The sequence below is a fragment of the Diadema antillarum genome, unplaced genomic scaffold (assembly GCF_040938485.1).
Source record: "Diadema antillarum isolate AM-2024a unplaced genomic scaffold, OU_Dant_1.0 scf00000008, whole genome shotgun sequence".
NCBI classification, from domain to species: Eukaryota; Metazoa; Echinodermata; class Echinoidea; order Diadematoida; family Diadematidae; genus Diadema; species Diadema antillarum.
This window is the reverse complement of record NW_027270897.1, coordinates 3,664,347-3,691,200: the sequence shown is the minus strand read 5'-3', so window position 1 is coordinate 3,691,200 and position 26,854 is coordinate 3,664,347. Positions and strand designations below refer to the sequence as shown.

Here is a 26,854-nt window from a genome sequence, read left to right as displayed (position 1 = left end):
CGGTCACAAAACAGGTTGCCCAGTTGGCCGCTGGCTGCTCTTTCGTATCATATACGGTTGGATATCGAGCATGATCATCCCTATGGGCTGCGACAATACTTTGTGATTAAAAATGGCGGGAATCTGGGAAATACATATTAAAGAAGATTTCTGCAATTTTGTGACATTCCTCGGCCCATATTTGGTATGAGCTGGTAGGTTGGTATAAAACACTGTGTTGCCTTTTTTTAACCCCTTCGGCTACGTGTGTTGTCATTGAAGGTAGAAGAATCATATCCGGTTTCCGCCGTCTTTCTATACATATTTTATTTTATCGTCTCATAAACAAAGGTTCATATCTGAAACTAAAAATGGATTTATGACTTCGCTTTTGATGTTCATCAAATCATGCCCGGAAATCTCACTGAATTACAGCGGGAGTTGATTCACGCTTTGTTTGATTCGGGCCTTAGCCCCGACGATATACTCTGCGAATTGTCGGCCGAAAGGCTTCGCGTGGATGACGCCGAAAGTACAGAGAAAGCCGCCAGCAACGCCATCGACTGCAGGCCCGAATCTCTGAAAGTTTACTCCTCCCCGACCACCATCGCCTCTTCAGCTATAAATGAGGATAAATCGGATGAAACATTGTTGTCGTCTTCTTTGACGGCAGCCGGTGAAGAGCTATCCTTACAACAAACAGATTTGAATTCATCGGACCGTAGCCGCGGGCTCACCGTCATCAAAGTGGAAACACTGCAGCGAACAATAGCCTCACACGCCACAATCCCTATGTCCAGCGCCGCCGGAGCAGCCGGCGAGCAAACCACACACCAAGAACATTTGGACTCCCTTGACCAGGTGACGGATTTTGGGTCAGTGGGACCCGATCAGGAGGTGGTGATCGAAGAGGAAGAAGTAGAGGGAGAAGAAGAAGGTGTGGTCGGGGACTCGGAGGCTAAGCAGGTTTTAGAAAGCAATCTTGGGGGTCAGGAAATGCTACATACAGAGGACGGGATGGTGGCGAACGCAATGGAAGAAGGTGATAACGACAGCAATTGTACCAGCATGTCGGACTACGCAGACGGGGAGGAGAGCATTCACGATTACAGCCCGGAGGACCCCGACAAACCCTTCACGATGAAGGACCAGCTGCTAAGGTGAGAGAATACAACAGTTACATCTATTCTAGACCCGCGAATGTCTACGTCTACTCAATCATTCGGCAAAAATAAAATTCATCGGATCTTATTTCTCATTTTCACAAATGATTTATTTCATTAACCAATTCCCGGTTATATTTTAAACCGTTAACCAGATAGCCAGGAGCTTAATCAGCTTAGGACTAATCGATGCTAGTTATTAACACCTTCAGGTTGCACTTTGCATCTGTCGGGGCATCGAATCGTCAATAATTAATAGTTAATTACCTCCATTGCCCCAGGCGATTGATTAGAATCTGTTAATTTGAGCCTGGTTATGTCATCTGTAAATCATTAAAACAATTCAAAGATTCTTATCAATTACATTTGCAGTCTTCTTATCTATTTTCAACCCAAGGCCAATGAACACTTGGTTGAAACTTGACTTATTAATAAGAAATCATATTTAATTACTATATAGGAACACAGCAATATGGATCAATACAACGGGGGTCACGCTTTTATCTTTCCATACTATTTTGTGATCGAGTTTTTTTTTTTCTCGAACTTGGTCGTTATTTCAAATTGGCTTGCAATATAACCCGCAATACAATAGACTATGATTTTACAAATTATGCTTGAAATCATGCGACCTTACATGGTTTCCACTCGTTATAGTGAAATCTTTATTCGTTCTGAGATAATGTTAAAAAATTGCATTTTATGAAAGTTATTTCTACATTTCTTATACTAGTGATGGCATTATCATTTTCTTACAAGGGTTATCGATGAAAAAGAAAAGCAACGGACTTCAAACTTCTAGGGAGTTGTAACAATCCTCAAGAGAACTTAATTCTCATTTTTTTAAATATTCTTTATTCACTTGTATTCATCCAGCTAGGAGACAAATTGATTTCCAATATTTCAAATTTATATTTCCAATCATTATCTTATCTTTTCAACAACTTCTAGTCGTATCATTCTATATTTCTCTTGCTGCCTTTTATATGCATCAGTTTGAGTAAAAATCGAAGAAAAAAACCCCAGAAGATTGCCTGATGTATAAATTAATGTTTAAAATCCATTTTTCCTCTTAAACACCATTGCTTTGTCGATCGAGAACAAGAGTTTTAATGATCAAAGTTCAGAAAGTGTATAACAAACCTACATTTAGATTTAGTGATTTCTTTTCTTGTGCAATTCAACACATTTCGAAATTTCAGAATCTATTCCACTTTTCAACAGAACACAAGTTAACAAGAAATGCAAATGAGAGGACGGCACAGTGATATCAACTGGCAATTACCATTCTTATAAAGCAAATCTGCTTACCATTGCAAGAAAAGCATGAATTTGAAACATGTCCAGCGAAAACTGAAGAGACCAACTCAAAAGCAGTGCTTGTAATGTGCGGGTCCCTCAAAGAAAACCCAGATAAACAGATGAGGAATATGTGTTTATGTGTCCTACTTTATCTTATAATATATTGTTCCAATTCATGCAACCCCTGATAATCCTTCTTTAATCGTTTTTTTTTTCTTTTGTCTATTTCATACTGCGTCACTCCTAGGGAATGGAAATGATGTTGGGAACATTTTTATTTGTTTGATTTTTGGTCGTTATTTGGGGTAGGGTTATGTTGATATTTAAATCTTGGTTTTTAGAAAAAGCACGGTAGAAAACGAGGGCTGCTTGCCGTTGCAGTCTTTATATTCAATTTCCGTAGGATGCATTGTGTGATACGCTATTATCAATGGGTCCAACGCTTTACACTGTTCTCGAAGAACTCGATAATAAACATTCACAAAGCAGAGTAAAACGTGTGTATTTTGGTCGGGGAAAAGTCGACCGTAAATTGCTCTATTGAAACTAGTGAGTTCACCAACGTCCCAACGAGGTGATATATGATGCAGCCATTATTACGTCCATGACTCATTAGGGAATCGGCACTGTAGTATACAAACCCTAGAGGTGTAAACTTCGCTGACATCATAATGACAATTGTCAGGTTTCACATAAAAGAAAAGAAAATCCAGTATAAAGTCGACCAACTTACTCATCAATATGCACTTGCACACCTGAAAGCGACAGCTGATCCAATCTGATATGACTGATTCAGGCATCTTTTTTCCCCTTTCTTCTAACAGTTTATTTTGTATTTCAGAGCACTTCTGAAGAAACGGAGATAAACATTCTGTGCTTTAACACCACGTGTAAATTTAGTTTGCTGGAAAAACTGTCAATGACATAGCTCCGGAAAGAATTGTTAACACAGTCAATACACTGTACTCCGTTTACCATTCGGCATTAGTCACGTCCCTACCTTTTGTCAAGTTAAAGTCTGGATCCTAAATTGGGCTTTTCCAAGTTGTTATTCACAACTTCTCATCTTAAGAGTGTAGGAACTGTAAAGATATCTAAAGTATAATCAAATCAACTTCAAACTAATGAAATGGATATCAATATTGAAATTGCTTTCCATCTTGATACACATACATAGAAAACGTATGAAATAGAATTTGATTTAAAAAAAGTAGAGTAAGGGTAACAGGCCATCTAACAAACTAAATGCAAGTAAATTTATGGATGTGTATTTCCGAAGAACTTAGTAACAAACTTATTCTGTCCACCTATTCCAACTAAATGCATGTAATTCGTCATACCAAGACGCCAGTTTGCAGTCATTTCATGCTGCCTTGTGATAGGGTATGATTCTCCACAAGGTTTTTAATTCAGTTGTTAACCTTTCTCACAGAGGTGTGCATAAGCCAGGTTTTCTAATAAGAACATTAAATATTTGATGGTCGATTAATGACGAGAATGACAGGAATTTTAAGAATCGAAGTAAAAAATATACCATTAGATTCCCACTCTTGTCAACTGGCAATTACCTTTACTTTCCACTAAAAATGTATATACACCTATGGTGTAAACTTAACTGTACTATTCATTGGAAATATTAGCGTAGCATCAAGTATATCATGTTCATCCTTATATAGCACAATAAATTCATTACAAGACGAGGTACAAGATCCTCCGAAACCTTTGTTGTCGTTGATATATCCTCCATTTATCGTTGACAAAGTACGCACAAAATAGTAGTATCGCAGTTAATTCGAGCTCATGTTAAATTAACTTAATATGACTTTGCACAGTTTGTAGAATACACCGAAGACTATAAAAATGGTTCTTTCTTTCTGTCCTTTTTTCGGATGACTTGCTGTCATGTTAAGCACTGCTCAACGGTGCCCCTAATCTCATTCATTTTCAAATAAAGAATGAAACTCTTACTTTGTTCTGTACTTTTTATATTACCCCATAGACAGGCAAGAATATCCTTTGAAGGTTTCGTATAACTACCTACAATAAAGAGAGGAATAGAATATAGATAAGAGCAAATATTCATCTTTTACAATGATGCTACACGCTTGCTCAGCAGATTTTATAATCACACCAGCGCAGTGAGCTCCCAAACCACAACATAGAGAAATTATGTCTTACTTGAAACAAATTTAACACGTAAATATAGTTACTCATAATCATGCACCGTCAAAGGTGCTGAGGAGAATGAGAAAAGTTCTCTTGTCATTTTTTTTTTGTTATAATTACAAAATAGAATAGTCTAAAAGACAATTGATTCTTATATATTTAGCTTCAATTGTGAAAATAACAGCGTGGAAATAAGATCAGCTGAAAACAGTATCTCAGCTGAAAAGAATATCTCAGCTTTGTAGGCACACTAGAACCAAAAAAAAAAGATACGATTCGATGTGCAAAATATTTGTCTATGTCGGTTTGAAAAGAAGCAGATCAGACAAATATAATGCCTATGCAGTACAGAAGGGTCGTAATGGTATATCGTCGTAAATAATTATGTAACCAGCATTTATCACGTATAATATCGTAATAGCACTGATCGTTGTAGCACACGCCTTACCAAGACAATAGTGTCTGCATGAATATTGATGGTCAACAAGGCAGTCCTATACGTCAAGGGGAAAAATGCAATAGTGATATTTGAAGTATTTGTGAGATATTCCAGCGTAAATTAGAAATCCAGTCACATTGAAGGTTACTTTCCTGATATAAATCCGGTATCGATATCCTGGAGGATCAATATATCGCTGCTCCATCCTTGAATTTAAATGTCCAAAAACATATCGATGTGAATGGATTGAAATAGAGTTTGAAATGCGAGTCCTCACAGATGAAATACCCCTCGACCAACTGCAGCGCTTAACGCATTTGTTTCTGAGGGATATCTCAAGTAAAGCACTTCTTATTAATTCTTAACTTACTACAAAAATCTGATTGGGGAGGTTATAAGTTATGAGCTTAATGCCTGGTTATTTCATAACTAGACCTACGTACCAAATAAATAAATGATCAACTTGGTATTATGGCTTAATTGCTAAGAACATTGAACGGCGTTGGTAGATCATTTGCTAAGTTTATAACTTTATCGGTCCTGTGGCTGGATTGATTTGTGGCTTCGCTCAGGGGCGTCAAGATAGTGCAGAGATATAAAAACTAACACGACCGTGATAACTGACGTGCCTAAATATAAATTTGCTTCGAAGTGTTACTTCCCTGAAACAAAATCATTGATGTGCCAGTTTTTCCACGTTTGCCCATTAAAGGAATGTAGACAGAAAACCGTGTATTCATGTCAAATCACACACATAAGTCACGATGTTGCACTTGTGAAATTTTCATTTGATTATTGTATCATTTGCTAGAGGTGTCGATTCAAGCTTGGCAACGGAACGTGTTTCTTAGATCAAGACTTTGACCCTGTATCCATTAGTCTCCTTCTTATCTTCCCATCTGCGCACAGCCACCAAGATCATGGAATGGGTCGACCCATGTACAATTCGGCCGGTCACACACCAGGGGACATCGCCAGAAAACACCCGATATTATGCAAAATTGATCTGATTTAATTTATATATATATATATTTTTCCTGTTCACATCTTTGGGACAAGTGTGTTCTTGGCTTATGTTTGGGAGTACTGGAGTTTTTTTTTTTCCTGAATTTCGTTGATGGTATCACGATAGCCTAGTAATGAAGTGTCATATCTCTCGTCATTCGTCACACAGTGAACAGAAAACATAGCAAACTTTTCGACACAAATTTAAATTCATCAAACACAACGACAGATATGGCAGAGTGTAAGTGATCGCTTTGTTTCTAAGTAAACGAAATAGATCGATGCGTTTTGCATTTCAATACGCCATGATTATCATCAGGGTCGAGAGGATACGGCATTTGAAAATCTTGTGCTGCAGTTGGATTGTCTGCAACATTAATACAGGAAACTTTCAACTCTAATCAATATCTGTGAAAAAAATAATCGCACAGGTTTGTTTTGATCAGAAAACTTTATTTACATCTCCTCTAAAGATGTCTTAAATACTGAGTATTCATATGAAAATGTTGTTGCATTTGAATGTCTTTATCGAGCACAACGCAGCATCCATGAAAAAAAAATCTTGTACAATACTGCTTTAACTCTTTCATTAACGACTGTTAGTAGGAAAAGATTGGCGGTTCTTTTTTTTTAAACTGATGTTTAAAGAAAAAGTAACAGACGCTAGAAATTAATGATTTATAGCAACAAGTAGCATGCCACTGCTCTGTAACCAACACGTTAGATAAATGACCTCCCGTAGATCGGCCATCAATACAGTACCAAACCACGTATCTCCCATTTCCCGCACAACCCTGGCCCATTAGCGCTTGCTTCTTATACCCCGACAGGCACTATTTGTTGATATTTCTGCCACGAGAGGTAACAATGAACTGGAATAATTCGGAAGAATTTAAACTTTATGATTTTTTAAATAGGCGTATATTATCAAGGATTGATAATATCAAGCTTGCTGAAAACGTTTGAAATTAAACTTGATTTTGGTGTATGGTAATCATGATTTATTTTCATTGTGTCTGGACGTAATAGCTTCAGCGCATTTTCCTAATATACAATAGCCTTTCATGAATAATTTGAGGCAGTTTCAGACGTAATCTGAATTTGTGAGCCTAGTTGAACTTTACATGCTAATTATTATCGGACCATTGCACAATTACATTTATTAATTATGCAAACCATGCTGTTGATATTCATATCATTAAAAATATCTCAAAAGTATATAAAAATCTCTCCTATTGTTCAACTTAATTAAATTATACTTTATTTCCATCCAACAAAAGGTAGTACATATATTATACGAGGTACACATTTTACAAAATTGTGGTTGAAAATTGTAAGATGTAAAAGTAACAAAGTGCAAAATAAAATAATGTATGAATTGATACCACACGAGGTAAACAAAGCATACTTTAATGCGTAGCTTCTCTTATTGTATCGTATATAGATGGTTGTTTAATCATGTCAAGTCAATAATGCGCCTAGCTGTGGAATCGCCGGGAGTTAAGTCCAGTGGTTTAAGAATATACTGGAAAACGGATTAAACAAGAGCCATGATCAATTTGTATGTCGGCTGTGAAACAACTTACTCTATATGACCGGTTCATAATGAGATTGGTATATAATTATGTGGTCTTACATGAGATATTTTGAGTAGTTTGTTGAGATGGAAAAGGACTGCCACAAAGAAAAAGATTACAAAGGAAGGGCGAATTCAAAGTCTTATAGTTTGCATGGTATCGCATATAGATCAGGCCCGTAACAAGATTTTACGATAGGCATATCCCACTCAACACACTAGACGTGAGTCACTGCCTTTTCACCGACTTGTCTGACGTAATGAAATTAGGATTTATCGTCAATCAAAACGATGTCCTTTATTTACGATATAGAAGACCTCTCGTATTGTCCTCTACATGTAATTTTACATAGAAAGAGTTCCCCTGTAATTAAGACTACGATCGTGCTGCCCAACTTTGTGTTCTGGCCTTTTTAGACAAATATGTGAACAAGATAAAGTGCGAATGACGATCCCTCGCGAATTAGATGCCTCTTTTTCTAACGATTCCGAAGAGTGTGCCGCTAGCGCTCCCCGTTCTCAACTCGGTTTGTAAGGTCATCAAGAAGTTTAGCACGTTTCTAGTTGTCTTCCGCTATGATAATCCACTGGTTACATTACCTTTGAGCTAGTCTAAACGATGCCTCCCTATTATGTATGCCTTTAGGGCTGTTTAGAGCTATCGTATGTTTTACAAATAGGATTTGGGCTGGATTGCTTGTTCCTAATCCGCCGCTTACGAGTGGTCTTTCATGGCAATTCTTACAAGACTTCGTATTAACGACCCCTCTGCCCCCTTCTTGTACTCATTCCTTTTTTGTTCATTATTTTTTTTCTCTCTCTTTATATGCGGGCAACAATTCCATTTCAATGATATCATTCTGCTAGTGGGCCACATGGTCGGAATCTTGTTCCTGTTGTTTGGAGGTCTGTTAGCTCACCAAACATTTAGTCCGCTTTAGGCTTTGGGCAAACAGAAAACACTTCACTCTCAGCTTTGCGTTGTGCGGGTACTTTGGACCGCGCGGTTATCAATCCGTCTACTCGTCGCAACAGATAGAGTGTTGAAATTGGGGTTGAAAATTAACAGAAAATTAAACCCTACCGTGCGATCTCTGCAAATGTTGGGAGGCATGGAATCCCTTTATTAGCCTATTGTTGATAAGTGTTGAGCCACGAACAGAAGTCAATTTTAGATTCAATACACAAAATCGTTACTTTTTTTGTTACAACAAACTTTGTTGGGGGGATAGGTGCGCGCGTAGTTTGGGGGAGAGAAACCAACACGTCTCGCGCGCTGCGGACGAGAGTGTTTGCCAATGTACAAGGGTCATGCTATGCCACCTTGTGTCTCTCACTGAGTCACTCTCCCCTACCCTCTCCCTCTCCGTCTCTGTCTGCCTATATAGCTTTTTCTCTCCCCGTCTGTTTTCCTTCTTTTCATTTCATATCACCGCTCAACCCTCATATTCTTTTCTGCCCGGTATTTGCTCGTCATACAGCCAACAAAGTCATTACTGGGGCTCTACTTTTCATCGAGACATGCGGGCCAACTTTATGGGATTGCTCGAGCGATAAATTGGGCAATTTGGACGGGATAAAGGACAACTTTGCTCAATGGAGTTTATGGCAGTTTGACACTCGCGGCCTGCCAGGGGCTGTGTGTTCGCTGTCATAAAACGAGGAAGCTGTTAAACTTTGAATTTGAAATCTTGAAACCTTCTGACTCTGAATTTTTTCTCTCCGAAAAAGACAAATTCAGCTTCATATAAATAATGAGAGTGACACTGATAATGTATAGTCTAAAATCCAGCTCCTCACATTTTTTCTTTGAAGAATCTATCGATTTTCTTTTGTACTATGAACGTTTTGGCAAGTTGTTTCATTAAGACAGATAAAAGCTTTTTTTACTACGTATAATGGAAGTATAAGAACTACATATATATGCCTGAAAAAAAAAAGCATTTCTTAATGTCGCAACGAGACGTTTTTATAGTAGGACCATAGGATGATAGGTTCTATAACGATGAGTTAACAATAATCCTGCATCCGAGCGATTTTGACTTCGATCCTCATAAGGTAGATTTGTCCTTTGTTCACACCACTCTCATCTTCAACATTCCCTGACGTCATCATTTAAACCGTAAACCAAGAGTTTCCGAAGCGTGGTTCCGCTATATCTTCCATATCTATGCCTCATTTTTTACACTCATATGATAAAGACAAAATTATGATGATAACCCTAAAATGTTCAGTTACATAATTATTCTTGCTCTAGTTTGAGTCATACAAAAATATTGATATCACGATGTTTCATTATTTTGATCTGGACACTTCTATACAATGTGACAAATAAAGTTAAAGACTCAAACATGTGAATGATAATAAGCGGACATAAACACGAATTTCGTCAATGTGAAAAACAATTTTGCTTTGTATATTTCAGTTGTTCAATTAATTAAGTTCAACTGAGATTTATTTCCATCCGTTCTCAAAAGAGTAACCAAATATAAAACATACATTACACAATTGTTATCTTACCATTTTCTAGAAAATACATGATAAAAGCATCATTAAGTATATTGAACTACACACACAATTTCGTTAAACAACCAAAAATAGCAATGTACACTTGGGAAGTGGCCCTCTGAAAAGCAGAGCCTGTAAAGCGGAGCACTGCTTATACATGATTTAAAAAAAAAAAAACCACTTTTGAATTTTTATTCAAAACAAAGAGGACAAAAAGAGGGTCCTTTTTTATCATAACAGCAGACATGATGATTCGGGGGAAGTTTTATTGATATTTGTCCCTTTTTCTTTTATTATCCACCCATTTGCAGGCAGGATCCCTGGCAGGTGGCAAAGATGATAAAGATGTACATGCAGCAACATAACATCCCCCAGAGAGAAGTGGTAGATGCCACGGGGCTCAACCAATCACATCTCTCGCAGCATTTGAACAAGGGAACGCCCATGAAGAGCATAAAGCGTGCCATGCTTTATGACTGGTATGACAAGAAACAGAAGGAAGTCATGAAACGTAGGTCAAACACATCACTTCATGCACTTTATGCCTTCAATACTACTGACAATGATATTACGCATAGTAATATGTCTCCTGCTTGAATCATGAATAATGTATTTAGTGCTATATCAATTGCCGCTATCACTTAGGTCCTACATCGTTTTGATTCATTTTATTCAAGAGTATAATGTATTACCAAAGTTGTCACCCCACCGTAGTAAATTCTTCAAACATTCAATTAATCGCATTTTACAGCAAATGTTTATAATATTAACTGCTATTCTTTACTTTTGTGGAGATTGTTAGGATGGGATAATAGTTTGTTCGTTTTTCTGTTTCTGTTTTGATCTTTTGTCATTATTCGGGTTGAGAAAAATGTTACTTCCGCGGGGATTGTAATATATGGTATTATTAAGAACAAAAAAAAAATGAAAGCATGAAACTTACTCAAAATTAAATTACGAAGTTTAGTTGAATCCCAATGCGCTGGTATCAATTTTAATATATATCTTTTTTTTAGATAGAAATTCTTGTGTTTTGGGGGAAGGAAATAGCTCCATGGTTAATAAAACAAAACTTTTGGGAAAGCGGTCAATGTATATTTGTATCAGTACTCCTTGTTTGCACGTCACGGCTTCTTTATGAAAACAATGATGGAGTAAAACTTGAGTGCAGCTTTATCATGTGTGTGTGTGCGTGTTTGTGTGTATGTGTATGTGTGTGTGTCTGTGTCTGTTTTACTTTTGTTAATTTTGTTCAATACATGTACGTGCTTGCAGAATTCACCAACCCTGACACTGGTCACTACGTCTTCACCACCGAGGAGAACCCGGCGAAGAAACAGCGGAGAAATCGCTTCAAGTGGGGCCCTGCCTCACAGCGAATCCTGTACCACGCCTACAACCTGAATCGGAATCCGAGCAAGGAGGAGCGAGAAAGTCTGGTGATCCAATGCAATGCGTGAGTTTCGAATTTTGAAATCCCCAAATGAACTAAAAAATATGAAATCCATAAAAAAGACCCACTTGATTCATGAAGATGTCTAATGTCTCGTAATGAAAATATAACGTAATGTCCTCGCTTATTCCAGTTACTTACATTCAAACATTCCATGCATAATACATTGTTGTAGCGTTAACTGCCCGGATTGAACTTCAACGAAACAATTCGTATTCGGAGGTTATGTTGCATGGCAGTTAATTATTTTTTAGATTAAAAAAAAATGTTGTTATTTTGACTGAAAATATCACAGTATTAATTTTTAGAATGAAATCATCCAAACACACGCATAATATGCACATCCCATGTATGTAAGTGCATGTATGTATTAAATGCAGGTTTGTGTTAATGTATGAATGTATATAATTAAAGGGTCTACAGAAATCTACGAGACACTATAATCACAATCCATCTTTATACATCTAATGAAAAAAAATGAACGAGGGAGAGAAAGGAGAGAGAGAAAAGACAGACTCTTCATAATTATTCGGTGACATTTGCTGTATCACAAAGTTTTTTCGCTGTATCATTTCGAACAGCACTTGAAAGTAATGATCATTAGTTATAAACGAACACATATTGGAATATCAATAAGGATTAGTTTGATTAGACCATTGAAGTTATCAGGCTCTTTCCGGCTAATGATGGAGTGGGGTTTTATTTCTTCTTTTTCAGAGTCCCTACCCAAATCTCATTTGCGTGTGTATGCGTGTGTGTGTGAGAGTGTGTGTGTATGTGCGCGCGCGTGCGCGCGCGTGTGTGTGTGTTCATTTGTCTGCGTGTGTGTGTCACCAGTCTGTGGGGAATCCTGAAATGACGCCACCATCGTCGGTGTCGCAGTAACCCAGATTTTCGGCAAATCCTTAAAAGTGCCCCGCCCTGCGGTTCTATCATCATTTAAACAAACGACCATGTGTCGTTATACAGATTCGATTCGTGGGAAACGAAACATACTCTCCAAATAGAATGACGGAATTTCTATTGTCGGTGTCTATGGCCTCTAGACACTTTCATCCCGAAGAGACATTCGTTTATACCAAAGACCCGATTCCGTTTCAAATATCACTGAATGCTTGTTCCGAATTCAAAAGGCATTGACTGTTTACATATTGCTTGAGTGGCTGACAGATCAAGTTTCGGATAAAAAAGAAAAATCAAACCAGCTAAAAGGAAATGGTTTCTATCTGTGTTTCAAGAAGTTTACAGTTGTGAATTGGGCCATATAACGAACATGAGCTCTTTATGCAGGCAGTAAATTTGCACGAGTACACGATACGTGTAGAGATATAATATTTAGTGCACCTGTTTTCGAATATTTTTAAACAATTATTGGAACGAAAAATGAAGCTGGTTTGAAGCAGACAGATGGTTAGAAAATGTGTCGCATTACCTCTGCTGTGTTAATTATTAAAATGTTGTTACAATTGCACAAGTCCATGTCGTAACTTGAGAAGAGTAGGACAACGAATCGTCTAACGTTTGTTCTTTGAGTTCAACGCTCTCTACTGCATGCATCTTGAAAAGATCCTCTTGGTATCGACTTTTGGATCGACCAGCGAGTGTGAGAGGTTGGTTTGATTCAATTCTCTTAAGACATGCTCTCGATATTCTGTTTCGTGATTGAAGTCGTATTGCATTACCCCATCTGTACGGAAAGCCAGTAAACACTTAACAAAAGTATATAGGCAAGTATGTTCCCTCTCTGTGACGTATTAATTCACACTGAGCTTCAATGTACGTATACATACACAATAAGTCATACACACGGACATTTTGAGCGAGAGGGGGAGGGAAGGAGCGCATGAGTACACGTCTAGATTTTTTAGTTCAACAATCTGATATCACAAACCGGCATTGTAATTCTGAGGTTGAATGTTCACATAGCCAGTTCGTAATTAGCTCATGTACACATTGGTACAAATTACCTTTCTTTTTTTTCTCAGTTGGTTAGGCATTTCACTCGTTTTACAAAGCGACATAATACATAAGCTTGCCCGACGTAACAGTTTATGGAATTCATATTCAAACAAAGAATGAACTTTCGTTTTCATAGACCAGGTGACCAGAATGGCCAATTGACATTTCAGGAGCCATGCATTTCATTGTTTTGTATTGAATGCATTGACAACATTTTCTTTTGATATTGCCAAATACCAGGCTTGCTGTCAGGTGGATGTGCTGGCAAGCACCATCTATATCAATATAAGGATACATGAATAATCATCACATCACAGATGCTTATCTCAGTGAATTAACAAACCAAAATGCCTGTTGGTACAAAAAAAATGACCTTTTTCTGCTCATGTGCAAAGTGGGTCTACGAACTGGTCTATTACAAACAGTGATGATCACATGGAGGATATTTGAAGCCACTTCCCCCTTTCTCTTTTCTCTCCCCCCCCCCCCCCACCCCCCTCTATCCCTCATGATAATAATTCTCTTGACTCTCTCTCTCCCTTCTCTCTCCCTCTAATATGTCATCTCGGTCAAATGCGATAAAATATATACACCGATGTTTTTAATGACTATTTCCTTCCGCGTCAAATTTGAGCAACGAAGGAACTATTAAATGGGTCCGTCGAAACATTGATAAGTTAACGGATATGCCAGGTTTCGGTCATCGAATCTTTCGATTTCTATGCCTGTCTTGACGTCGGGGTTTGATGCTTTCGCCCGCAGAAAGCGCTGCCACCGCCACGCAATCCAGTTTACTAGCTGTTAGATACCCATACAGTATGTAGGGCACACTCAACGGACTGAAGATTGTGGTGTGACGAAAGTGAAAAGTTTTTATCTTCAAGTCAGTTTTGTTCTAAAGATACCTGTGGAGAAGTGAAACTCATGTAATTGTGATCTTGTTTATATTGAGCAACTGTCATATGCACTCAAGGCCGGTCATGACATTTGCGAATACAGTCAAACCTGGCAATATCGGCCACCCAAGGGAGACGAAACAAGTGGCCTTTTTAAACAGGTCTTTAGCGTTGCTTTGTGTCAGGGGAATTGTTTTAGTGGTCGGATTCGGCAGGTGGTCGCTATAAACAGATGACCGCTTAGGCAAGTTTGACTGTATCGATAGACCTTTAGGGGATTGTTTTGTTTTGTTTGTTGGTTGGTTTTTTTTTGTGTGTGTATGTGTGTGTGTGTGTGTGTGTGTGTGTGATTTTGGTGTTTCCCTGAGGCTCTGAAGTCAGATCAAATTTGCCATTGATGTTAAGAGGTAAGAGACAGTACGACAATTCGCCGTACTCAGTAGTGTAGGGGGTGGGGTGGGGTTGAGGAGTGTATTGATATTGAAAAACCGATGTCGATAACGATATTAAAATATTGATGAGAGCAAAGAACGAAGAGGTGGACGAGATAGTAAAGGAGATGAATAGAAAGTGTGAAAAGCTAAATGAAGGGATGTATTTCTTCAATAATTAGATGATTGAGAGGGCTGTAAGCCATCATGATTATTGCCATCACGTAACATTTTCGATGAAAAAAAGTATACTTCCGTTAACTATAGCCGATCGATACCACATGGATGTACAGTGTATAAACATCAAGCCCATAGAAAAATGGTGGTTTCCATGGCGCATGTGTTGCGAAAGCGCGAGGGGTCACTGTGCCACTCCGATCCAGCCCCCGCAAGCCCTCGGTGCAAAGTAGCCCAACCTTGGCAGCCTCCTTGAAGTCGGCAATGCGGTGTTCAGGCCTACGTGCGTGTCGTGTTGTGTCGTATAATGTCGTGTCGTGTTGCGTCGTGACCTCATGCAACTTCTCCGGTCATTATCATGCGTCTTTTATCACGGATTTATTTTGATGTTCCCGTATATAGAGAAGAAAAAGTATCAAAAACGGCCATGATTATGGGACAAAAACAATGGTATATCGTGTTAGCACATCTGGTATTCAAAGACATAGCATGGCTCTTCATTCAAGCTGCCTGCAGGTCTTAAGCTTCTTCCCTTATTGTTTTGTCTCTATTATTTCATCGCTAAAAGTTAATTGTGGCACTGGAATGTTGCTTATGGGTGCGGTGTGAGATATGACGGAAACTGTGTGCACGGCTCCCCCAACGTGTAAACCGCAATGATTTGACGTGAAATGTCGTCGGCCCGAGGTTTACACAAAAGGTGATTACATCGTGTGAGTAATACGGAAACACGGGCGTGCGATGGGTGGTACACCCTCATCAATCAAAACAAGTTCACGTCCCGGGATATAAAGATGACGTCATAATGAGCTCATCTGTCAAGCTGGTGTGACATCCCGTAGAGCGTGTAATAGTGCCGAGCTGTATCTACACCAGCGGCCCTATGTGATCAAAGTGGGTTTTTAGTCATTCTATTTGATTGGAAAGTATTCCTCCAGTACCACCTGAGAGTTTTGTCGGAATTATATCAATGTTAGTGAGACTCCACTGCAGACGAACGTACCTGCAGTAATAACGTTACATTCGTGATTTATAGGACAACACCCGGACTCAGTGTTAGTGGCAAATAAACAAGATTTATCAGTCGTTGAAGACTAACGGTTCTTACTATAAGGTCATTCATTATGTCAAAGTGAGAGAATGGATACGTCAATTTGGACAGATAGATTGCCATGAATGAAAATGACTATACCATCACATTCACAAACATATTCGCAATCTACAAGTTCAAATAAATCGACATTGCTGCAACGCAAGCACATCAGACATAGGAGCGGTACAGCCCATCTTTTCTACTGCTTTTGTGTTATTATCTATGGCGTTGGCTGCTGTCCTTGTAGACGTGATTCGAAGATTAATCAAAGGTGTTTCATCATAACGCTTCTCTTGAGAACATCAACAAATGTTTTGTCTCGACAAAATACATAGATAGAAAAAAAAAAGTCAACTTCTACCCTTGTCACGTCGTGTTTATCCCCGTATAGCACAGAGCTGACGTGTATAATATACGTTATACTGTGTACTGGCATGAGGTGAACAATAGATAGATGGATACTAGTAGATAGAATAGACAGACAAACAGATAAATAGAGATATAAGAAGATACAGTAGATAAATAAATAGATAGATATAATAGAGAGAGAGAGATAGATGGAGAGATAGACAGATACAACGTAGATAGATACATCCATATTTATCTTCTGTTTTCTGCTCATATCAAAATGTTTCCCTCTCACTTTTTCACTTTTTTATGTTCCGTTTCTGTGGTTAAAATGTCTATTGGTATCGGGAGCTATAGGCACACAATGTCTTTTTCCCATAGCAAACATAACAACGCTTAGCAGGAAGCACATGAAAATCACAGTTGATCCGACCAACTTCGGAAACTTCAAAAATTCAGATTTTTGTCAAACTTTTCACAAGGCCCTTTCTCGCGTGGACACTCATTTCGTGACAATACAAGTTATACATTTTCCTCTCAATGTCTACATGTTTGCCAAGGTTTCTTCAATTTCTTTATTCTTTCTTGAGAAGAAATTGTGCGTTATTAGTATTAACAGCACGCTTATTTTACACATCCTCAAGGAACTATGGATCCAGATGCATTGATATAATCAATAATGATGCGTTTTCGGTGTAAAATCCAACAGCCATGACATCCAAATATTGCATTTCGATTTCAAAATGGCGAAAAGAAAATTTAAAAAGGAACTTACCTGTCCGAGAGAGGCCAGACCGTATAATTATTACGGTCGTCAGCCAATCAAGTCAATGATTAATCCACAGTCTGAGGAGGGCTGAACAGGTGCATGGATTCGATCGAAAAGTTAGCATCGTTCTCAAGTATCGCTGTATTAAAGAATGACGCATATAAAAGTAAAACCAGACCTGGTAGACGTATAACGATCGAACCACCTGTCCCTGTGCTCTTATCATTATACTTTGGTAGGTATCGGAGCCATACTCTCGCTTCGAATTGGGACTTTTGATTGATAACCAAAGAAAGGATCATCAGGCCTTTTTAGGCAAAACGAAACAACAAGAAGTGTAAGAACAACGACAAAAGACAAAGAAAAAAAAAGACTGCACATTATTATGCCCGTCATCTCAATCTGTTTTGAACGACAAAAATATCATGACCAAAATCATAAAAATGGGTTGCAATTTTTTGAAGTGCAGTATTAGCAATTTTCAGGAAAGAAACGGTTAAAGTAAAAAATACAGTGGTAACTGCCACAAAACACACTTCATTGTTACACGAGATGTCAAAACGACAACCAGCAGTTCGAAATAAAGATTTAGAACCCATTTACAAACCACAAAGAATGCCGGTAATAGAACTGGGAATAAGGTAGGTATAAAATGATGGAAAATCAATAAACGTCACTTTTACACAAGCTATAAAGAACACATAGACCTTCTTTTAAAATATCATGTACAACACCCATGTATAATAAAGGTCTACGTATATTTTTGCTAATCCTCTACAACCACAGGGCCGAGTGCGTCCAAAGGGGCGTGTCCCCCTCGCAGGTGGGAGGCTTGGGTTCGAATCTGGTGACGGAAGTGCGGGTGTACAACTGGTTCGCCAATCGGAGGAAAGAGGAAGCTTTCAAGAACAAACTGGCCACGGACGGAATGACCCTCAACTCCCAGACCAACGTCAACTTTCATCACTCGGGTAAGAGAGGCAATACTAACTTTATTTTCTGGACATTTGGGACAGCGGGGTGACTCGAATGTTTTAGCTAAACCTTCGAGACAACCGGGTCAGCTCTTTCTCATGATAATACAAAATAAGATTGTTCTCATATTCAATATTAACATACAGTTTATACTTCTTGATGTCGTTGATGTACAAACGCCTGGTGTGGCTATCCCGTAGGTAGCAATATATGCTTCAGTCGGAGGCATATCGTATTCAAACTTGAACATATCAATGATTTTCCTTCATTTTTGTTATAACAATTAGGACTAAGGTAAGTCTAATTCTGTAATCGTTGTAATATTGAACTGTAATTACTTCACATGCCATGTCTTTGAATATCCTGTTGCACTACACACAGGCTTGTATAGTTAATAGCCGCAGCGTTGAATCCTTAGTCCTTGAAACTCGACCTAAACGGTGCCAAAAGGTTCTCCTGCATGTCTAAATAATTAAATGTGCAAAAATTTCCGTCATGAAGGTCTCCACAATCTCTGCAAACCAAGTCATTGTTGTGTCATTAAATGTTGAATCGTTGTTTTGTAGAACTAAGCTCATTTTGACCATGCACAAACATTCCATGAATATAATCATTCCCTCTGTTCAAGTCAACAATGTAGACCCTTATACTACAAAACGAGTACATAATATTTGCTGAACTTGACACACTCTTGGCCCGATCGTGTCATTTACTGTCCGTGAAAACAGTTACAGCGACTGCGTTTCATTAGAATAAAATGATATAATTCTTTGTTGTTATTTTTTTCTGAAGAAAAAGGTATACTTTATATAATATATACATTCAATATTTTGCTAAAAAGCTGTTCCCATTAACGTAGGCCTAATAAGATTTACTGGTCATCCCAGCTGTTTGGTTCCTTTGTTGTAGGACCATAACCCCGATTTACCATTTATTGTCATGAAACAAACAGATAATCGATGATCATAATGAGTCAAGCTTTTTGCTTATTGTTGGCAACCATTCTGTATGGCAATTCATAGCGCATGCCATTATGTCACAGATGTATACAGTGTAATGAAAATTGTTGAACTATTGTTTGAAATATAGCAATATGGCGTGTGGTACCATCCAGTATTTGTTGATATTGCTGAAAATAAGAAATGTAAAGTGATGCCATACGGAGAATGAGTAAACCAAGTCAAACCAAATCAAATCAAAATCTAGTAATCAATTCAAATCAAATCGAGAGTTAACCACAGTACGTGAATCACTGTATTATTCAGTGTCAGGTGTGGAAACAAGCCCGGTGAGTAGCGTAGCGGATGTACTGATCGGTGATCTACCGCTGATGGGCCAGGCTGGGGCGGGTCTCCAGCCAGCTGTCGCCGTGGCTCCGCAAAACCTGCATCACTCCAACACCTCCATGGCACTGGCTCAGCTGCACGCCCTACAGGACAGCGCGGTGCTCGGCGGAGGGGGCACTGTTACCGGTGGCTCGCCCAGCATGCAGATGACCATGTCTTCTCAAGCCATTGGGGCGCTGAAGACAGACGGATCAACCTTGGTACGTACGTCGAACTTAAAAAAAAAAATTCTTAAATTCCTTACGTTTCACTTCAAGTCTAACCTCTTATCAATTCATGCAATCACAAGTATTCATTTTTGCCCGTATTGTTTGTTGACATCCATTAACAATGCCTTTGATTCTTTTAGGCATTCTTAACTTGTAAGTTTGTATCAAACTTCAGAACTTTGGCAAATAATTTTCCAAGTATTCTGAATTTTACCCCTTCACTCAATTTCCATTCCTTTCTGACAAACAAACAAACAAATCTAAGATTTTTTAAAACCATTTCTACCTGCAAGGTCCTATATTAGTTTCGTGTCGTAACGCGATAAAAAAAGAATAATAATAATAATAATTGAATTCTAATCACTATGATATAATAGACATGAAGTTAGATTCAATTCATCTTTTTCAATAATAAAATACACTGACCATAAACCAATGATCTTGGCATTCACTGCATGATTTATAAATGAATACATTGTATGCCTGTCGAGGAGTTTGTTACAGGGAAAAGAAGAACACGTACAAACAAATATATTGTAGCTCAATCCGCGCAACATAGCCTACAGGTGCATTGGCGCAACCTGATTTATTATGATGTAAATATCATACGGTATATTATACGTATAGTGCCTGTAAAAGTACGGGATGACCTACCAACCCACTCGTGGAAATCTAACTTTGATGTGAACTCATTATTTGATCGCAAGAATACATAGGCTGATTATGAAAGCAATATTCATACTATACCACCACTAACTTTCGCGAAGAGAGAGAGAGAGAGGGGGGGGGGGGGAGATTAGGGAGGGGACTATAAAAAAATCCTGACGGAATGCACTAAAGCAATACAGAGTGCAATTCCCAGTTCGTTGTGAGAGGTCCTTCGAAAGTAAAGATGGACAAAAGTGTATTACACAACATAGGAGCGAGCGAATGATCACAGCATTAACAGGTGAATATTCAAGTAACGGCATTGACCCTATACCCGATCAACTATATACCGCGGAAAGAGTAATGTGGGGCAAATCTGTTAAAACGGCTTCTCTTCAGAAGAATATAACTCCACCTATTGTGACGATTATTTTTATCACATGAATGTTTAAGAATTTGCCGCCAGGTACTAGTAAGACCTCATCTCTGAATATTGTCTCTGTTTTTCGTCTTTGTGTCAAAAGGGTTCGCTACAGTCCACTAAGTTACCATCGGTGAGTAGCATACAGCGCGGAGGGTACACCACCCGCCAGCTTCTCACCGCCGCGTCCCCGGGGAACGCATACGGCCACATGGGTCAGCAGCCCAGCCAGCAGCTCTCCTACCAGGGCGTGGCTCAGCAAGCCAACCACGTACTCCTGGCCCCGCAGTCTGGCGGTGAGTGACTCGTAGTCTTGGTAACGACACTGGGTATATAGGGGGGAGGAAGGTAGGATTGGATTAAGGGAAAGAATATGTAATGTACGCCTTCTCCTTCTTTATTTCTTCTTCGTCTACTCCTACTTCTTCTCCTTCTACTACTTCTTCTTTTTCCTCCATTATCTTTTTCTTCTTGATGATATTTTCTTCTCTTCCTGCCTTTACTGGACATGATGTTCTCCTGCTGTTTTGACAGCATCTGATTTCAAACCTCTTCCAGTCTTTTCTTCTTCTTCATCATCTTTTTCTTCATCATCATCATCATCATCATCACCACCATCATCATCATAAGCATCTTCTCTACCTTGATAATATTTCCTCTTCCTGCCTGTACTGGCCATGATGTTTTTTCTATTAGATTTGAGAGTATCTCATCTCTAACCTCTTTCATTCTTTTCTTCTTCTTCATCATCATCTTCTTCTACATCATAATCAGCAGCATCTTCTTCTCCTCGATAATTTTGTTTCCTCTCCTTTACCGACAGATTTTCCTTTCAGGTTTGACAGCATCTGACAGCCCTGTATTTGATCTTCCTATTCCCACATTGTTGAGAAGTGTAACTTTTCCTCTTTTATACCCTTCTCCATTCCCTGTGAAGTTTTCATTTTATTACTATAATCGGTGGAAAAACTGTCCTCCTCAGAATGTGTCCCACCCATGCACTTCTTTCTATCTTCCAATGTTAGAAATCATTTCTTGCATCCTGGATTTTTTGTAGTATAGACCTTCACTCTTAACTGTCTCCTCACATTAAACATGTGGTTCTGCACACACTCTTCCACAGTGACATAACCAGTCCTGTGAACATATCTCCTGCATCCCTATTTAGCTTTCAATTCCAAACAACAGTTCTCAAGTCTGTATTCTACCACATGCATCACTGTGCTAATGTGCTAATAGCTACAACTCACTTCCAAGTTGATCATAACACACTCATACACATAAACACAAAAACAACTACAAGTTTTTTGAAGTGCTATGACTGTCCACTGTTGGTGTGTTTTTTATTGTCAAAGGATAGATGTAAAGCTTGGTGATATTAGTCCAATGCCTGTGTGCTTTCATGAATATATTCAGTCAAAGAACAAATATATTCACTCACATTTTGCTTTTCAATTCAGTGTGATTTTCTATAGAGCCAATTTGCTTGAAGTTTCTATTTGAGGCCTAATTGGAACATGTCCAAAATGCTGTACCACAGAATTGATTCCCCCAAATTAGAGAAGATTTTTAAGTTGTTTTTCCTAATTACTGAGTGGATGTGGACTGTTTTAATTATCAAATGGCAAGAAGACAGATAAATCAGTATACGGTATATACTTTCATGAAAGCCTTGTCAATCTTGTCATTATTGCTTCATTAAATGAGCACCTTGGATTTCAGTGAGTCGTTTTGCCAGAGTGACAGGCTTTGACAAGTTTTGGGTTACACATTAATTAGCGGCATATCGTTGTGGATGAAATGCTTGATGACTTGTGCTACTATCCAGAAACGTCTGAGTTAATCTTCATATAGCACTACGTGCAATATATGGGCACGGCATGAACAAAGCGCTGCCCGAAGCCCGCTGGCATGGCAGCGCTTATCAGCGAACATATGTGCCGTACAAAGTACAATCGCAGAGAGAACAAACAAACAAGCTGCAGAGTGGCCAAGCGTTAGTCTCGCTCTTCTAGATTACTCACTGAAACAGACATTGTAAGGGATGCAGACCTGTGTGATATAAAGAGTATGATTTTCCTGATTGTTTGATGCACACTTTGAGGTGCAGTTTTCAACTTTAAACTTGCTATATTATATTTGTTGTGTGGATTATATCTATCGCACCATCTCTCACTCAGTGTAAGTAAAGGTCCTTTATAGGCACTGCTACATGACCTTTGATTTGTGCTTTAGTTCTCAACACTCATCAAGATTTTAGTTGGAGAAGACCTATATAGGCCCTAGATAGTGGAGCTATTGAACATGACAAATGTATTCCTTCCTGTCATGCGAATATTTTTAACATGATTCCATCGCAGTTTTCAACAATTTAACCCGTTGAGGACGAGTCCCGAGTATACTCGGGCAATAATCTATGGGAATTACTTGTTGTAGCAAAATCAGCCCATCCTCAGCAGTTAAGATTAAGATGTGTGGTATTTAGATTTTGCCAGTTAGGGTTGATGTAATGAATGCAATATTACAACATGTTAATGCATGAAAACAGTTCAGAGTAACCATGATAATGACCCTAAGCTGTATATCTTATTACAATCTTGAAGAAAATGAAAGCAGTTTGCAGAATGTAGGATTCTATCGACCAAATCATAAGTCCATGAAAGATGTTTAAGACAAACATATCTTGAATGTCACAAGACCACAAAATTTCTTGTTCTAGAAAATGTTTACTTTTCAACATTTTTCCAATTCTTCTGATATTCCTGCCACTTCTGCTTATGTGACATTTTGTCAATCAAAATAATTTCTCCTATCTTAAAATGTTTCATAATGGTGGTAATACAGTGTGGATCTGTCAATTCACTTGTTGTATATCAACAAATGTTTGGACTGTATTAGTTGGCAGAGCATCCCATTACCCTTGAAGATTCTGAACTTATCAGCTATACTGACTTGTGTTGCTGGTCCTATGTACACAGGTGGCATACATCAAGACACAGCAACTCGTCTTGGCAACCGCAGCCACCAGACCTCCGCCACCATGCAGGCCCTGCAACAACACCATCAGCCACAGTCAACGCTGCAACGAATGATGCGAGGTAACCAGCAACCATCCCAGCAACCCCAGCAGCAACAGCACCAACAGCCTCAGCAACACCTTCACGCCAGTCAGCTCAACGCCCACACCAGAACGGCACTGAGTCAGCTGCAGTCACAACACCTGCAACATCAGCAACAACAGCAGCAACAGCAGCAGCAGCAACAACAACAACAACTGCAGCACTTCATTGATCCAGGACTGTTGCAGCAAATCACCCAAGGTTGGTTGGTGCACCACCACTTTCATCAGTCCAATCCCTAAATGGACGCATGTGTTGCCTTTTGATATAGGATCCTACTGTGTATGCTATACATGTATATCCTGGGGGTTTTATTTTCAAGAATTTCGTGAGTTTGGGCTATCCCTAAATTTAACAACATGCAAACATATTAACTCCGATTCTGACATGTGCACGCATACATTTCTGTGTTCATTACTCCATGATCATAGAATTTAACGCTTGTGAAATTGTTGGGAAGTCCCGATTCATGAAAAATTGAACTCGCTGAATACATGGTGTTTACAGTACTTGAATTCTGCCAAAGCGTACCCTCGATTTATCCATGTAAAGAGTGGCATATGTAAATATTGGCATTAACTGGAGTGGCATCCAAGGCAGTTGTTTGTGGAAGCAAATGCATATATTCATATGACATATCTGTAAGCTGTTCTGTGTCATTTGCCATCTCAATCACAGAGCACATGTGGCGCAAATGATTAGATAATTGAATGAATAGATGAATAATTTGATTACCTGAGAATGTATAAATATATTTCATTCTTATGTATGCTTGTGCTCGTCCTTTGGTTACTCATCTGTTTATTTTGTTGATACAAACAGACTAACATCTGGAGGAAAATGCTCATCATTTCCAGAACTAATTTCAGCAGTAGGGGCTTGAATTGGATGCCAAAGTCTGGACAGACACGATACATCATCTATATATTGTTCATTTCTTTTTCCCCAGCCATCAACTCTCAATCACACCAAATCCAATCCCCAAGCCACCCTCATCTTGCCTCCTCTAACCAACAACAACAACAGCAACAGCAACAACAACAGCAACAGCAACAGCAGCAGCAGCAGCAGCAACACCAGGTGGTGTCTCAAGCCGTAAGCCAACAACTCTTGCCTGACTTCACCCTGCCGCTGAGCGCCATCACGGCCATCACCTCCACCAGCCACATGAAGCTGGACACCAGCGAGCTCCAGGCGCTGGTCATGACCAACTCCGGGGCCAAAGGTCAGGGGTCGGTGGTAGAGGGCAGCTCGCACGCCGCCGCGGCAGTGGCGGTGACGTCGTGCAGTAGCCTGATGGGATCTGGTAGCGTCAAACATGTGACCCCCTCTTCCTGTGCCAGTGAGGCTAGCAACAGATCAGCAGGTGAATTTCAGGGTTCTTTTTGTAACACACTTTATTTCTTCATATATCATAAAACCAAGTAAATATTCTTTTGCGAGAAAAAAAGAAGTCATCATTTCAGTTCATGTACATTGCTAGGAGAATGTTAACAGAATTCCTCCAGTGTTTGACTTTCAATGTCTTTGTTAGTCTGTGTTTGGGTACAAAATTACCCACAAGTTGTATTATCTGCAATAAGTCCTGTCCACTGTGTTGTGTTTTCACCAGTGGGATATGGATAATTAAAGCCCTTGTTTCTTATTCCAAAATCAAAATCAAAATCACAACAAAATTTGTCATTGTATTTCATTGTATGAATTTTCTTTCACATGTTGAAATACCATTGATGGAGAGTATCTTTTTCTATAATTTCTCAATCTATTCAAATTACCCTTGATCAATGTGATTTTTAATCACCTTAACCGCCTTAACATAATCATGGTTTTGGGTGAATGCCAATTTGTTTACACTTAATTACAAATTCATATTCCATTTCTACCATTTGTGCTGTATTTGGGACTTCATTTTGTATGCTCAGCATATTCACACTTTGGTACCAACATGCTAATTTTCTTCTCACCAGGTATGGAGCTGCCAAGCCGTGTGCTAGACTTCAGCGCCAGCATGGCTGAGAGTGCTGTGAACAACACGACCAGCCAACTTCACACAGATCAGATCAAAGGCGGTGGTAGCGGGGGTAGGAGAGATGAACACACCACTAATGCCACACTGGAAGGATACACCGTGGCGACACAGGTCCCCGTTACCGTCAATGGAATCTAGCAGCAGTTCGCGTGCCACGCGGCATCGCAGAGAAGTGGTTCTGAAACTGCAGGTTGACTCGTCAAGGCATTCATATCGCTTTACGTGCATGAACTGCAAGCAACACAAAACTGCAGAAGAATTAAACCTTGAAACTATAAGGAGGAATTTTGTTTTTTACCTCATTGATTTCATTAAGAACATACCATGACATGGTGGTCTGCAAATAAGTGACAATGACCTGAAAAAATGCTGATGATAACATTTTTGCCTCAAGAAATCATAATCTGGCTATGGTCAAATTATGCACAAGAGGTCAGGGGTCTCATAAATGACATTTCATTATTTGTGACAGAATGCTTCTAAGAATTGAACAATTTACAAGAATTTCCATTATTGTGTTTGACAGTTACCTGGGTACAGATTCTTGGAACTAAATCTGCAAGGTAATCTTCCCTTCATGGAAGGGATTTAGAGCAGAATACCTGAAATAAACTTACAAATCTTAAGCTCAAGGAAGATGGAATGACTTTGCACTCATTGATTTTGAAACAATAAGCAATCAGTGTGGTTCAGTTCAAAGAGAGTCATATCTGGCTGCTGGTTTGATGCACAGACAAAATACATATTTTATTATGTCACTGCATACAAGCTTTTTATTCTTTTTTAATTTCAGGTTTATAAATGAATGGTATGTGCTGTCTTGTTTTTGTTTTGTTTTTTTTT

The 26,854-nt window shown here is 38.9% G+C and overlaps 1 protein-coding gene across 1 annotated transcript; it reads left to right on the top strand.

Annotated features, from left to right (window-relative positions):
• The first annotated feature begins 387 nt into the window (after positions 1-387).
• On the top strand, positions 388-26,149 carry LOC139718624 (uncharacterized). Its single transcript, XM_071630085.1, has 9 exons — positions 388-1,139; positions 10,450-10,649; positions 11,414-11,594; positions 18,051-18,235; positions 19,505-19,785; positions 20,979-21,159; positions 23,842-24,183; positions 24,932-25,360; positions 25,950-26,149. The coding sequence occupies exons 1-9, from the start codon at positions 388-390 to the stop codon at positions 26,147-26,149; spliced, it is 2,751 nt and encodes a 916-aa protein (XP_071486186.1).
• Positions 26,150-26,854: the final 705 nt, after the last annotated feature.